Source organism: Penaeus chinensis, chromosome 37 (genome assembly GCF_019202785.1).
Source record: "Penaeus chinensis breed Huanghai No. 1 chromosome 37, ASM1920278v2, whole genome shotgun sequence".
Lineage (NCBI taxonomy): Eukaryota > Metazoa > Arthropoda > Malacostraca > Decapoda > Penaeidae > Penaeus > Penaeus chinensis.
The window spans coordinates 14,561,174-14,573,673 of record NC_061855.1 but is presented as its reverse complement, the minus strand read 5'-3'; the positions used below and the strand labels follow the sequence as shown (position 1 = coordinate 14,573,673).

Here is a 12,500-nt window from a genome sequence, read left to right as displayed (position 1 = left end):
TCTCCCCTCTCCCTTGCCCCTCCCCCTCCCCCTCTCCCCTTCCCCTCTTCCCCCCTCCCTCCTCCCTTTTTTAGCCGAGTTCTCCCTCCCAACTTCCTCTCTTCCTTACTCCCTCCCCTCTCCTGTCTCTCCCTCCTCCCTCCCTCCCTCCCACCCACTTCCTCTGTCTCTCTTCCTCTCTCTCTCTCTCTCTTTCTCTTTCTCTCGCCCCCACCTGTCCTTTTCTTTTGTTTTCGTTTTAGTTTTGTGTATTATCGCTCGTTTTTTTTCTTTCGCATGGTTATATTCTCAGTTGATATCGTATTTATTGATAATCTAGGGATGAATATGTTTAGATATGTAAATTAAGTCAGATGTTCACTTTGATTGTCTAATCACTCTTTGCCAGGTTGGAATGAATCCTTGCGAATTAAGTACAGTAGAGATTACGAAATGAAAAAAATAATTCGTTTTCGAATTCTGTGCGATGTTCCCAGCTTCCACAAACAACACGGTTTTTTCACCGCCTACCACTCTCTTTCTCACATTATTAACCTTCAAGTATTGCTTACAAGTAGAAGTGTCAACTGAACGATACAATGCGCAACAACGATCGAAAAAAAAAAAAATCTATCGCGAGAAGCCCTCAGACGTGATCCAGAATAACGAAAACCGAATGAAATTTGTGTTGGAAATGTGAACGCGTGTGTTTGTGCGTATGTATGCGTGTGTACGTGTGTGTGTCTGTGGGCGGGTGGGTGGGTTGAGGGATGTAGAGTCAGTCACCATTGTTCCTGTGTAGCTTTCGTATGTGTGTGTGTGTCTGTCTGTATATCCCTCTCTGTCTTTGTGAAGGAAAGAGGGTTGAATTCGTATTGTGATTTATCTTTTTTTATGGCTATTGAAAATTTTGATTTCGTTTGGGATTTTTGTGTTTGTTTTTTCGTTAATTACCCAAACGTTTTTTGATGAAAGAAAGTGTGTTCCTCGTTGGGAAGTCAGTGATGATTGATAAATGGATAAATATAGGCGCATAAATGGATAAATATATAGAGACAGATAGATAGAGTGATAGATCATCATAAACAATAATGAAAAGCTGTCGACTGTGCAAACTGTTTGAAAATGCGTTATCGTGAACCTTGAAATGGTTGATGAAAAATAGGAAACTAAAAGATTATTGAAGCTGCAACATCTAAAGCAACACAGAGAAAAATGCATGTGATGCTTGTGGCTCAGTGTTATACAACTCTTAACCTTTTTGGGCAACTGTAAACAGCTCACACATTTCCAAACTCCAAATAAGTAAATTGCATATAAAAATAAACCAGAAAACAAACTATATTAACCTAAAATTGGGTCAGAGAGAAGCATTGCAAAAAAGATGATTTTTTGACCACTTCCGCTGCTAGGTTTTTTTTTGAAATTTGGTTTATCGACATTTGTTTCTGTTATATTGCTCTTCTATATTTATCTATGTTGGATTATATATTTATATTATTAATTACCATACGTTATTTTGCGATTTTGTGCTACTTCGGAATGTAATTAAACACATTTCAAAAGTACTGAGGGAAGAGGTAGAGGAAAATTAATAAATTTCGTAAACAGATGGAAAGGAAATAATAATAATAATAAGAAGTAGAAGAAGAAGAAGAAGAAAAGGGATGATGACGATAAAGAAGACGGGCAGCAATTTTCTGCAAATGGATTTACTGATTAACCACAAATTTTGAGAAATTATTTACGGCAACGAAAGTAACGTCGCGAATAAGTTGAAAATCATGGTGTCTTTCTGAAGGTTAAAATTAAGAAAAAAAAAAACAAAAAAAAAAACACGAAGATGATAGATCGTTTCTGTGATTTATTGATAAACCACGCAGTTTAAGAATTAGTCAAACTCTAAGAGGAAAAAAGCTAAAAACATTTTTTTTAATATAGCATTGACTGATCCGAGTTAAATTATGTATCGCCAGTATCGAAACGAAATTATAAATGATTATGTTAGAAATAATCTTAATTAATTAGACCAAAAATAAAGTAGTTTACTTACGCACGAGTGACGAAACACAGCAAGGCAATAAACAAGAGAAAATATTTTAAAAAACGAACGCGAAGAATGGAGAAAATCGAGGTGATGCATACCGAACGCTCAAAGAAAACGGACAGTCAACAAAAACGTTGGAATGAAGATTTCTCTAAGACAAAAGACAAAAGACAAAAAGGAGAGGGAAGGAAAAGGGGCAAAGAAAGAGAGGAAAAACTGAGAAACTGAAGAAATATATTTCCCCCTAAAAACAAAAAAATAACAGTAATAAAAAGGAAAGTTCAATAAACCATTTTTTTAATATTTATAAAAAGACAAAGAAATGATTAATAAATAATTCAATATATATATATATATATCCCTGAAATTTGCTCTCGCTACGGTAGCTGGGCACAACAGAGGTGAAAGTTGCATGTTTTGCCTTCCTCTCCTCGCCCTAATGGTCGTCTTCTCCACGCCCGTTGAGCAGAAGGGGGATGAGGTTGCGTAAACAGCAGCTCCGATTTTTTTTTTTTTTTTATAATAATAACTAATTATAGTGATGATAATGATAATGATAATAGTAATAATAATAACAATGATAATGGTAATAATGATAACCATAATATTCATTATAATAATAGAAATAAAACGGAATATATGAATAAGTGATATAAATAAATGTATAAAGATTATAAGTAAAAAAAAAAAAAAAAAAAAAAAAAAAAAAAAAAAAAAAAAACAGTAGTAATCAAAGAGAAAAAAAAGTTTTTTTTATATATATAGAAAATAAGGTTGGAGATTAAAATCAACGCAGGGGCTTTCTCAATTATTATTATTATATATTTTTGTTTCGCGCACGTTCGTTGATGTGTATTTTTGCGTTCATTTAAGCCTCGCCTTTACTGATTTACTTTAAGTTATGCATTAGTACCACGTGTATTTATTTGTTTCATGTTCATGATTATTATAATATTCATGATCATTATCATTGCCGTTATTCTGTCTGTTTTTATTATAATTTTCCTTTTTCCTTAATGCTGGAAGATTCATCAAATTCCTATGAATACGTCTGAAGTGGTGACACTAACTTTCTCTTTTGAAAAATTCAAAAACTATTTATTTTTTACGAACCTGAGTATTGTAAGAATAGGATCACGGATGTAAAGTAGAGAAATCAGCTGTTTATATTTTACGATTCAGTAACGAAACACGATAATGTTATGCACGTGATAATAAATCCTAATAGTGATGTTATATAAATACAATGACATAATCAGTAATAAAAAGTGATGACAGGTTAGTTATAGGTTCGAAAACGTGATTCGTACAAGTAAAGAGGCAACTATCGCGTTTCAGTTATAGTTGCCAAACAGCGATTTTAATGTATTTAAAGGATTGACAACTTTAATTCGGTATAAAAGTAAAGGTAATTGTATTTAAATGATAAATGCGATGGGGGAGCAGAATAAGAAGCAAATTAAAGTAAAGTGAAATGAATGGACTAAGAGAAGTTGTAAATAATTTCCAACTTGGGTAAGGGACCAACCCTTTCGTAGATATGGCGTTTGCTTTATTCAGTGGAATTCCTCCACCCACGAAAGTTGTTTAATCGAACACAGAGAAAGACTTCGATGGTTAAATTAGATCGCCATAAATCAATTAAAAGGAAGGACAGTTACAGTGATTTAGAAAATACTGAAGTGACACTAAAGTGTAATTGGTTAATTAAGTATAGAGTAATTACAGCAGGAACTGAAGCGAGATTGCCTGGTCGTTAACAGAGGCAGTTCGGGGGTCGTTAGTGGACGAGGATTATCTGTTCAGGGTGGTCGTTAAAGGTCGTTTGAAGTTTGATAAGAAAGTCGTTAGTGCAATGTGAGTGAATGGGGAAAGCAGCTCTCTCTCTCTCTCTCTCTCTCTCTCTCTCTCTCTCTCTCTCTCTCTCTCTCTCTCTCTCTCTCTCTCTCTCTCTCTCTCTCTCTCTCTCTCTTTCTCTCTATCTCTCCTCCCTCAACATGAAAACAGAAGTAAAGGGTAATTACCATATCAGAGACACAAAACTAAAGGCTTAAACAGTTAGGGAAAATTAAATCGAGAGAGAGAGAGATAGGGGCGACAGCCAAACAAGAAAGAGAAAGACAGCCAGAGAGAAAGGAAGGACCAAGAGACAAACAAGAGCCAGAGAGGGAGAGCGTGATAAACAGGGAGGTGGAGGGCAGGGGACAGGCAAGCAGGAAAGAAGGGGCCAATAAAATAGCTAGGCGGGAGCACCTGCCGTCACGCTCCGTCTGGGCTCCGTCACACAGCTTCCGGTGACGCAGGGGTGGAGGGGGAGGTGGGTGGAGTGTGGAGTGGGGAGGGGGGAGGAACGGTGAGGGTGGTGGTGTGAGATGGGTTAAGGGACAGGTTGTAATGGAGCTCTGGGTATTGTGCGAGATTTTTAAAAGTTAGTGGTTTTAGGTTTTAAAACGTTTATTATGGTTTGAGATACTCGTTGATTTAAGATCATGCGAAATTTTTTTAAGTTTATGGTTTTGGATCTTCTGTAATAAGGATTCTGTGATTTTTTTCAGTTTTCTATTTAGGATTATGCGACATTTTTAAAGTCTATGGTTTTTGATCCTCTGTAATTAGGAATATGCGATATTTTTAAGCTAGGGTGCCAGATGCTTTGCAGTTATGGTGCCTGGCATGAGTTCGACATGGTGCTGTTTATGGCGTGCGGGATGGGGCCGGGTATGGAGGGAAATATGGACATGGGTTTGGTGTTCAGTATGTTGGATATGGGGTTTCTGGAGGCTTATGGTGACCGGAGAAGGTTGTGTGCTTTTCTTTTCCTTTAACTATGACTGTATTTGGTCATTGTTACTGTGTTATTGTTACCTTTTTTCCTTCTTACTCTTTGCCCAAGCGTTATAAGAGTAAACCAAAATGTTTGTACATTTGAGATCAGGCGAGTGAGATCACCTGCAGTTAGATTTTGATGGATTTTCAAAAATCGAACTTTTCAGGAAAAGAAAGAAAATTCGGTTTACGTGAAATCAGGTCAAGATGTGACCGAAATATTTAATGGAGAGACTTTACACAGACATTGTTACTTCCTGCGCAAAGAGAGTGAAAAATCTGACGGGAAAAATAAAACAACAAAAACAATGAAATACAATAAGTTCGATAAATATAAGCCATAAAAATAGCCAAAGAAATCTGATACTCAGCGCCAAAGTAGCCATCGCTCGGCGGGAAAATAGCCAAAAAATATTGAACAAGTAGCCAAACAAGCCATCGAGCCGCCTTACTCTCGATAGAGCACGATGAACGGAGAGAGAGATCACGAAATAACGAGCTTTGAGGAGAGGCAGCAGCTGTGGCGAGGAGAAGAGAGAGAAGGCGAGGAAGAGAGGAATAAAGGGGGAGATAAGAAGAGCAAAAGAAGCAGGAGTGGAAGCGGAGGACGAAACGAAAAGGGAAGGAAGGCGGAGCAGATAAACGGAATGGAAGAGAGGAAGAAAGTTTGGGGAAATATGAAGAACAAAGAAGAAAGCATGAACGGTGGAAATAACCACTTCGATGGCGATGACGTCATTGATGGCGATGACGTCATAGTGTACGAACCAGACGGTTTTGTCGTCGATACAAAGAAAGCCAGGATGCAGATGGCTTTAAAGGGCAGAAATAATGAGAGGAGGGAGGCGGACACGAGGGACACGATAAAAGAGAATGGGGTCCAAAACGGAGGGAAAGTTAAGAACGAAAGAACTGGAGAGACAGAGAACAAGGATAAACGGAACGAAGATTGCCAGAGAGATAAAGGGAAAGAAAACAAAAGCGGAGGGAAGGATAAAGGAGAGACCAATGACGAGACGAACAAACCTCGCGACCAGACAGCCCCGAGAGAGAAGGAAGAAAAGGAAATAAAAGGAGAAGCGAAGGCATCAGAAGGGCAGCAGAGGAAAGGCCGCGCCCCCCAGAGCCCCCCGAAGCTCCAGAAGACCTCCTCCTCCTCAATCTCTCCTCCTCCTTTATCTGCCTCTTCCTTCACTTCCTCCCCCGCCTCTGCTCCGTCCTCCTCTTCGCCCTCCGCCGTCCTACAGAAAGTCAACATCTACGAGACACTTGAAATGGCGAGGAACCCCGCCTTCAGGCACTACACGGCGGGCGGAGGCGTCAGCGTCGTGGTGGACCTGGAAAGAGGCGTTCAGGACGGCACGTGGAAGCCTCCTCTGCCGGAATCTGACGGAGGGGACGCCGAAGGAGGCGTCGGAGGCAGCGTCGTGGACTTCGTGACCTCAAAGGCGGTGTGTGAAGGCTAGAGTCCCGCTCGGAGGATTTAGATTTCAGTGGCACTCTTCTTTAACTCCTTCAGTCTTTCTTTTTACTATAAAGGAAAAAAATATTCAGTCCATGCGAACAACTCCTTCGACCTCTCAATCATGCCCACTTGAATGTTACGAGAATCTCAAATAAAGTGTTATTTGGCATACATATACACATACCTTGTTGAAGACAGTGAGAATGGATCTTGTTTCCTGTCTCTGTAATGACCTAGCGCACTATCGGCGGCCCAGTGAAGGGCTTCCGAAGCCCACTGGTTGGGAATCATTGCTCTGTAGATTCGAGTTCTTTATGATCATCAAAAAATGTCAAAATGAAAGAAAAAAAAAAATCTTATCTTTCCTTTTCGAATACTATTCACAGACAGGTAGATAGGTTATCATGAAATAGTGTTCCATTCGAAGATTTTGAATTAAAGTTTTTATGATTGTGGGTCCCATACAAAATTTTCTATATCACTCATCTATAAAATTGCGTTTGGTATCTGTATTTTTTCAGTACGAACGATTTCCTTGTTTTATTGCCGAAATAAGGAAAAACGCGCAAATGCTCTATGTAATCTCGAATTTCTTGTCTCTAAAAATAACTTGCAATCGAACATGATCTGGGCTGAAAAGGTCTAGTTTAGTCCCGCTCTCTCAACGAGTTTGTGATATAATAGATTTAATATTATTTTCTATGGTTATTTATCACTGTAATGCAGAGTTAGCAATGCATGCATCTTTATCATTACAAAACAAATGTTGTGGTTTGTAATTCAGTTATCGGCAATGTAAGTATTATAACTGAAGTTAACGGTGTTGCCATCACCATCACTTTCGACGTGTGTGCGTCTGTATATTTATCTTGATCTGCTTCCTCTTCTGCTTCGTATTCTTTTTATTCTTCTCTATTCATTCGTGTGTATCCGATTGCTTGCTTGCATCTCAGCGCATACGTGTGTGTACCACTTTCTAGTCACAAGAAACCAGTTTAGGCCTGCACTCTCCATAACCCAACCTGTCCGAATGCAAGTGTTCTTGGCCTCCGGCGATGTATTGCAAAACCCAGTCAGCTGATCTAGTGACTCACCGTTCTGGTATAACACTCTTTCCATCCTAAATCACTCATCGCTCAGTTTGCTGGATTTTTTCTTTCTTTTTGTGTTTATAAGCTGATAAGGGATTGTCCTTCTTTTAGATAGCTTAAGAAGTTTCGAGCTGTCATGGCCGATGTATTCGTTCGATTGTTTCAACTGTTTCGAACGGTAGCCTTATGGATTCGTACTTTCAATGAAGTGAGAGAAATGTCTGGATGAAATTACAAGAAGCACTTTTTTCTTATCGTTCACCTGTTTTATGTTATCTTATTACATTACACTAATGGACGCTTTACCTTGTGATATACTCGTTAAATAAAGCTAATCTCTCTCTCTCTCTCTCTCTCTCTCTCTCTCTCTCTCTCTCTCTCTCTCTCTCTCTCTCTCTCTCTCTCTCTCTCTCTCTCTCTTTCTCTCTTTCTCTTTCTCTTTCTCTTTCTCTCTCTCTCTCTCGCTCTCGCTCTCTCTCTTTCTCTCTTTCTCTCTCTATATATATATACACATATATACATACATACATATATACATACATACATACATACATACATACATACATACATACATACATACATACATACATACATACATACATACATACATATATTCCTCTCCATCACAGTTTCGTGTACAGACATAAGACACACGAAACAGACACAAAAGATACGTTTACATGCATATAAAATATATTAGATATCAATATATATATAATATATATAAATATATACACATATATAAATATATATATACATACACATACACATACACACACACACACACACACACACACACACACACACACACACACACACACACACACACACACACACAAGGACACGCACACGGACACGCACACGTACACGCACACGCACACGCACACGCACACGCACACGCACACACACGCACACGCACACGCACACGACACACACACACACTCACACACACACACACACACACACACACACACACACACACACACACACACACACACACAAGGACACGCACTCGGACACGCACACGCACGCACACGCACGCACACGCACGCACACGCATGCACACGCATGCACACACACACGCACGCACACGCATGCACACGCACGCACACACTCCCCCACACCCGCCCTCCCCCACTCATCCACCCTATCATCCTACTCCCCCAACTATCCCCCCCTCCCACACACACTCCCCCACTCCCCCCACACTTTTCCTCCCCCTCCCCCACACCCACCCACCCCCTCACACGCCTTCCTCCCCCCTCCCCTCCCCAACACCCCATCCGAGACACCCCTTCTAACCCCCCCTCCTCCTCCTCCTCCTCAGGGCGACTACATATGGATCGAGCCGGTGTCGAGGCGGGAGTTCGACGTGGCCATCGGCGCCAGGGTCGTGAGCGCCGAGGGACGCCGCATTCAGGTGCAGGACGACGACGGGAACGTAAGTCTGGTCGTGCTTGGTCGTTTAGGTGGTTGGTTCAGTTTAGTGAGCTTTTTTATCTGTTTTTTTGATTGGTTTTATTTTATATCAGTTTTTTTTTTCTTTCTTTTTTTTCTCATTTTTTTTTTTGTCATTTGTATCCGTCTTCTATTCTTGTTAAACATATTCAGCTGTTTTTGTGTATTCCCATTTTAGTAATGTCCATTTTCTTTTTATATATTTCAATTTCAATATTTTAGACAAGTCTTTTAACCAGTCTCAACCATTTTTTTCAACTGATTCAACCTTTTTGAGACATTTTCAGATGACATTTCACTTTACCCATTTTTCTAACACCACTACATTTCCATCACCAAAGTCCCCTTCATCACAACACGAACGATTTTATCTCCACCCATCTTCTCATCATCATTGTCATCAGGACATTCCCCATTATCAACGCTATCACCCCCCCCCCCCCCCCGGCACCGTCATCGGAAAGCAGGAACAGTGACTCACTCCCGATTACCTTCAGTTACTTGTAATCATCATGATTATGTCATCATTATAAGCGCCTACACCCTCCCCCCCACCCCCCTCTTCCCTAATACGAGCGCCACTTCCGATCACCATATTTTAGCTTCATTATCACGATTCTTTTGCCTCTTCCCCCATTCCATCTGGGTGAATATGTCGACTCCCTATTGCCATTAACGATCTCAGTTCGTTTCCCTGACAACAGTTTAATATTGAAATTCAAATCACCCTCGAGTCTATCAATGGCCTCACAACATTGCTTATCTGCGTAGTGTTATCTCCATTATATCTTTTTCATCAACACTGTACATCGTTATCACTAAACCGTACTCATTGCCACAAGGAGCAATGGTTTTATTTCGACCAGTTGCACATCTGCATTAATCAGCCATTTGCTCACTTCATTGTATCATTTTCATCAAAATCCTCCTTCTCGTACCCGCCCTAAGGAATAACTCCCGGTATCACTTTATCATAATCGTTACTCCCATCTCTTACCCGCCAAGAACAGTGACTCGAAGAATGACCTAAGTTGTATACTCCTGCGATGTCCTTAACCATGCCTCCCCCACCGGTTGCAATAACGACTAAGGCCTCTTCCCCCATTTAGCTATTTTTTATCTTCAGAAAAAATATTATTACTCTAACAACTACCATTCTGACTCATTACAGGAACAATAAATACTACACCACATTACCATCCCCCCCCCCCCCCGGAACAATAATTCCCATATCACATCACCACCACTAACTATGCCGTCCCCTACCACAATCGTTAGAACAACCTTCATCCGAACCTCCTACCTAGAACAATGACTCGCAGTACCACAACGCTACAAGTCATCATCCCGACTCTCCTGTGAACAACAACGTCAACTACCGCAACACGACCACCGCAAACCCCTTGCCCAACCCCGTGAGGAGTTATAGTCTATCCCAGTCATTGTGCCATCCGACCAGTAACTTCAGGAACAACCACTCCCCTCCCCCCCTCCCCTCCCCCACCAGGAACAACAACCACAGCCGCTGCTAACCTCCCCTTCCCCCACCAGGAGCAATGGCTGACCCCGGAGCGGCGCATCAAGGCCATGCACCCGACGTCGGTGCAGGGCGTCGAGGACATGATCAGCCTGGGGGACCTCCACGAAGCCGGCATCCTCAGGAACCTCCTTATTCGATACAATGAGAATCTTATTTATGTAAGTGAGGGTAGGCTGGAAGGGAGGAAGGAGATGGGCGCGGGCGGGGAGAGGGTGGGTGTGGGGGAGAGAAGTCTGTGAGGGAGGGAGGGAGGAAGGAGGTGGACGCGGGTGGGGAGAGGGTGGGTGTGGGTGGTAGGAAGTTGTAGGGAGTGGGAAGCAGGTGGTCGTGGGTGGGTGTGGGTGAAAGAGGGTTGTGAGGGAGTGGGTGGGGAGTGGATGTGAGTGTGGGTGAAAGGAGTTGTAAAGAAGAAGGTGGGCGTGGGTGAAAGGGCCTAGGAATGAGTGCATGGGCGTGAGGGAGTGGGTGGGTGTGGATGGGCATGGGGGTACATGGGTCTGGGGTATGAGGAGGTTGGGTAGGAGTGGATGTGAGGGTATTAGGAAAGGGTGGAGGAGTGAAAGAGTAGAATGAGGTTGGGTGTGAGTTGAGGAGTAAATGAGGGGGTGAGAATGATGGAAAGAGTAAAGAGTTAATTAGGGTAAATGGTGGGTTTGGAGTGAGGGGAAAAAGAGGGAGAGTAGTGAGCTAGGAGTGAGGTGAGAATGGAGATAAATGCCTAGTTATGTGTGAGGGGAAAATGAGGGTAAATGGTGGATGGATAGAAGGGATAAGAGGTAAGGAGTAAGTGTGTAGATGTGTACGCGAGGGACGAAAGGGGAAACAGGGGTATAGGGCAAGAGTATAAGGCTGTAGGTATAAGAGGGCACTAAGGAAGGGTATGTGAATATAAGAGGGGGGTGTAAATTGATTTATTGGGGCAAATGTGTGATATTTTTTGTCCGGTTCTTTACCATTTGTGTTTTTCATTTTATTAGATATTGAAATGACTATTTCAATGACAAAATATTATTATACAGGCAATAATGATACTACTACTACTACTACTACTACTACTAATAATAATAATAATAATAATAATAATAATAATGATAATAATGATATTGATAATAATTGAAAAAGTAGTAATGATACTGAAGTAAACGATAAGTAATAATGATGAAGACAGGGATAACAATGCTGCTGATGCTAATCACAATGAAAACAACACTCATCCTAATGCTAAACCCCCTTGGTCCGCAGACCTACACGGGCTCCATCCTGGTGGCCGTGAACCCCTACCAGATCCTCCCCATCTACACGGTGGACCAAATCAAGCTGTACCGAGGCAAGAAGATCGGCGAACTCCCCCCGCACATCTTCGCCATCGGGGACAGCTGCTACAACAACATGAGGCGGTTCAAGCAGGACCAGTGCATTGTTATCAGGTATGGGTTGTGGGCGGTTGAGGGCGGAGGGGGAAGGAATGGGGTGGGAGGGAGGGAGGGAGGGAAGGGAAGGGAGGGAGGGTAAAATAAGGGAGATAATAAAGACGAACGGAGAGAGGAAAAGGATGAAGGAAGGGTACAGAAAGGGAGGAATAGGGGCAGACAGACAGAAGACAGCAAAGTTCAACAATAAGAGAATGACAAAGACCGAAAAGAAGAGACGGATAGAAAGGCAGACACAGAGAGATAAAACCCATCTACATAATTCCACTTGTACCCACATAGGCCTACACGTCAACACCGACGTTCGTCTAAAGCCCGACCCTGCGCGTTTTTATAACTTATGCATGCACTTATCCACTTCAAGTGTCAGATAGACGCCGACCGCAGATAGACATCATGCTCTCCTGCAAACAACACTGCTATCAGAGAGATAAGATAAGAGTCTAATCGAGATATGACGTAATGCTGTTATCAGCGATCGTGTCGCAATCCCGGGATTTGATGTTAATAGAAGGCTGGACAAATAATTAGCCAGAAATCAACTCAGAAGGGGTGTGGGGGATATACATCCATAAGTTCATAAGTAAATAGATGGGGAGGGGAATCTGTAAATAGATTAGTAATAGGGTGTATGAATAGATGGGAAGATACGTAGGTAGAATGT

The 12,500-nt window shown here is 41.7% G+C and overlaps 1 protein-coding gene across 7 annotated transcripts in view; it reads left to right on the top strand.

The window, feature by feature from the left end:
• The window catches only part of LOC125045244 (myosin-VIIa-like), a 76,373-nt gene that overhangs the window by 39,723 nt on the left and 24,150 nt on the right, over nt 1–12,500 (top strand). For 3 of the 7 annotated variants that reach the window (XM_047642427.1, XM_047642428.1, XM_047642425.1), the window contains 3 exons: nt 8,736–8,849; nt 10,418–10,564; nt 11,649–11,833. In XM_047642427.1, the coding sequence (XP_047498383.1) occupies nt 8,736–8,849; nt 10,418–10,564; nt 11,649–11,833 (446 nt within the window). Of the gene's footprint in view, nt 1–785; nt 805–4,906; nt 6,304–8,735; nt 8,850–10,417; nt 10,565–11,648; nt 11,834–12,500 lie in introns of those variants that run through there. The other 4 variants (XM_047642424.1, XM_047642422.1, XM_047642421.1 and 1 more) reach the window with 3 other exon arrangements.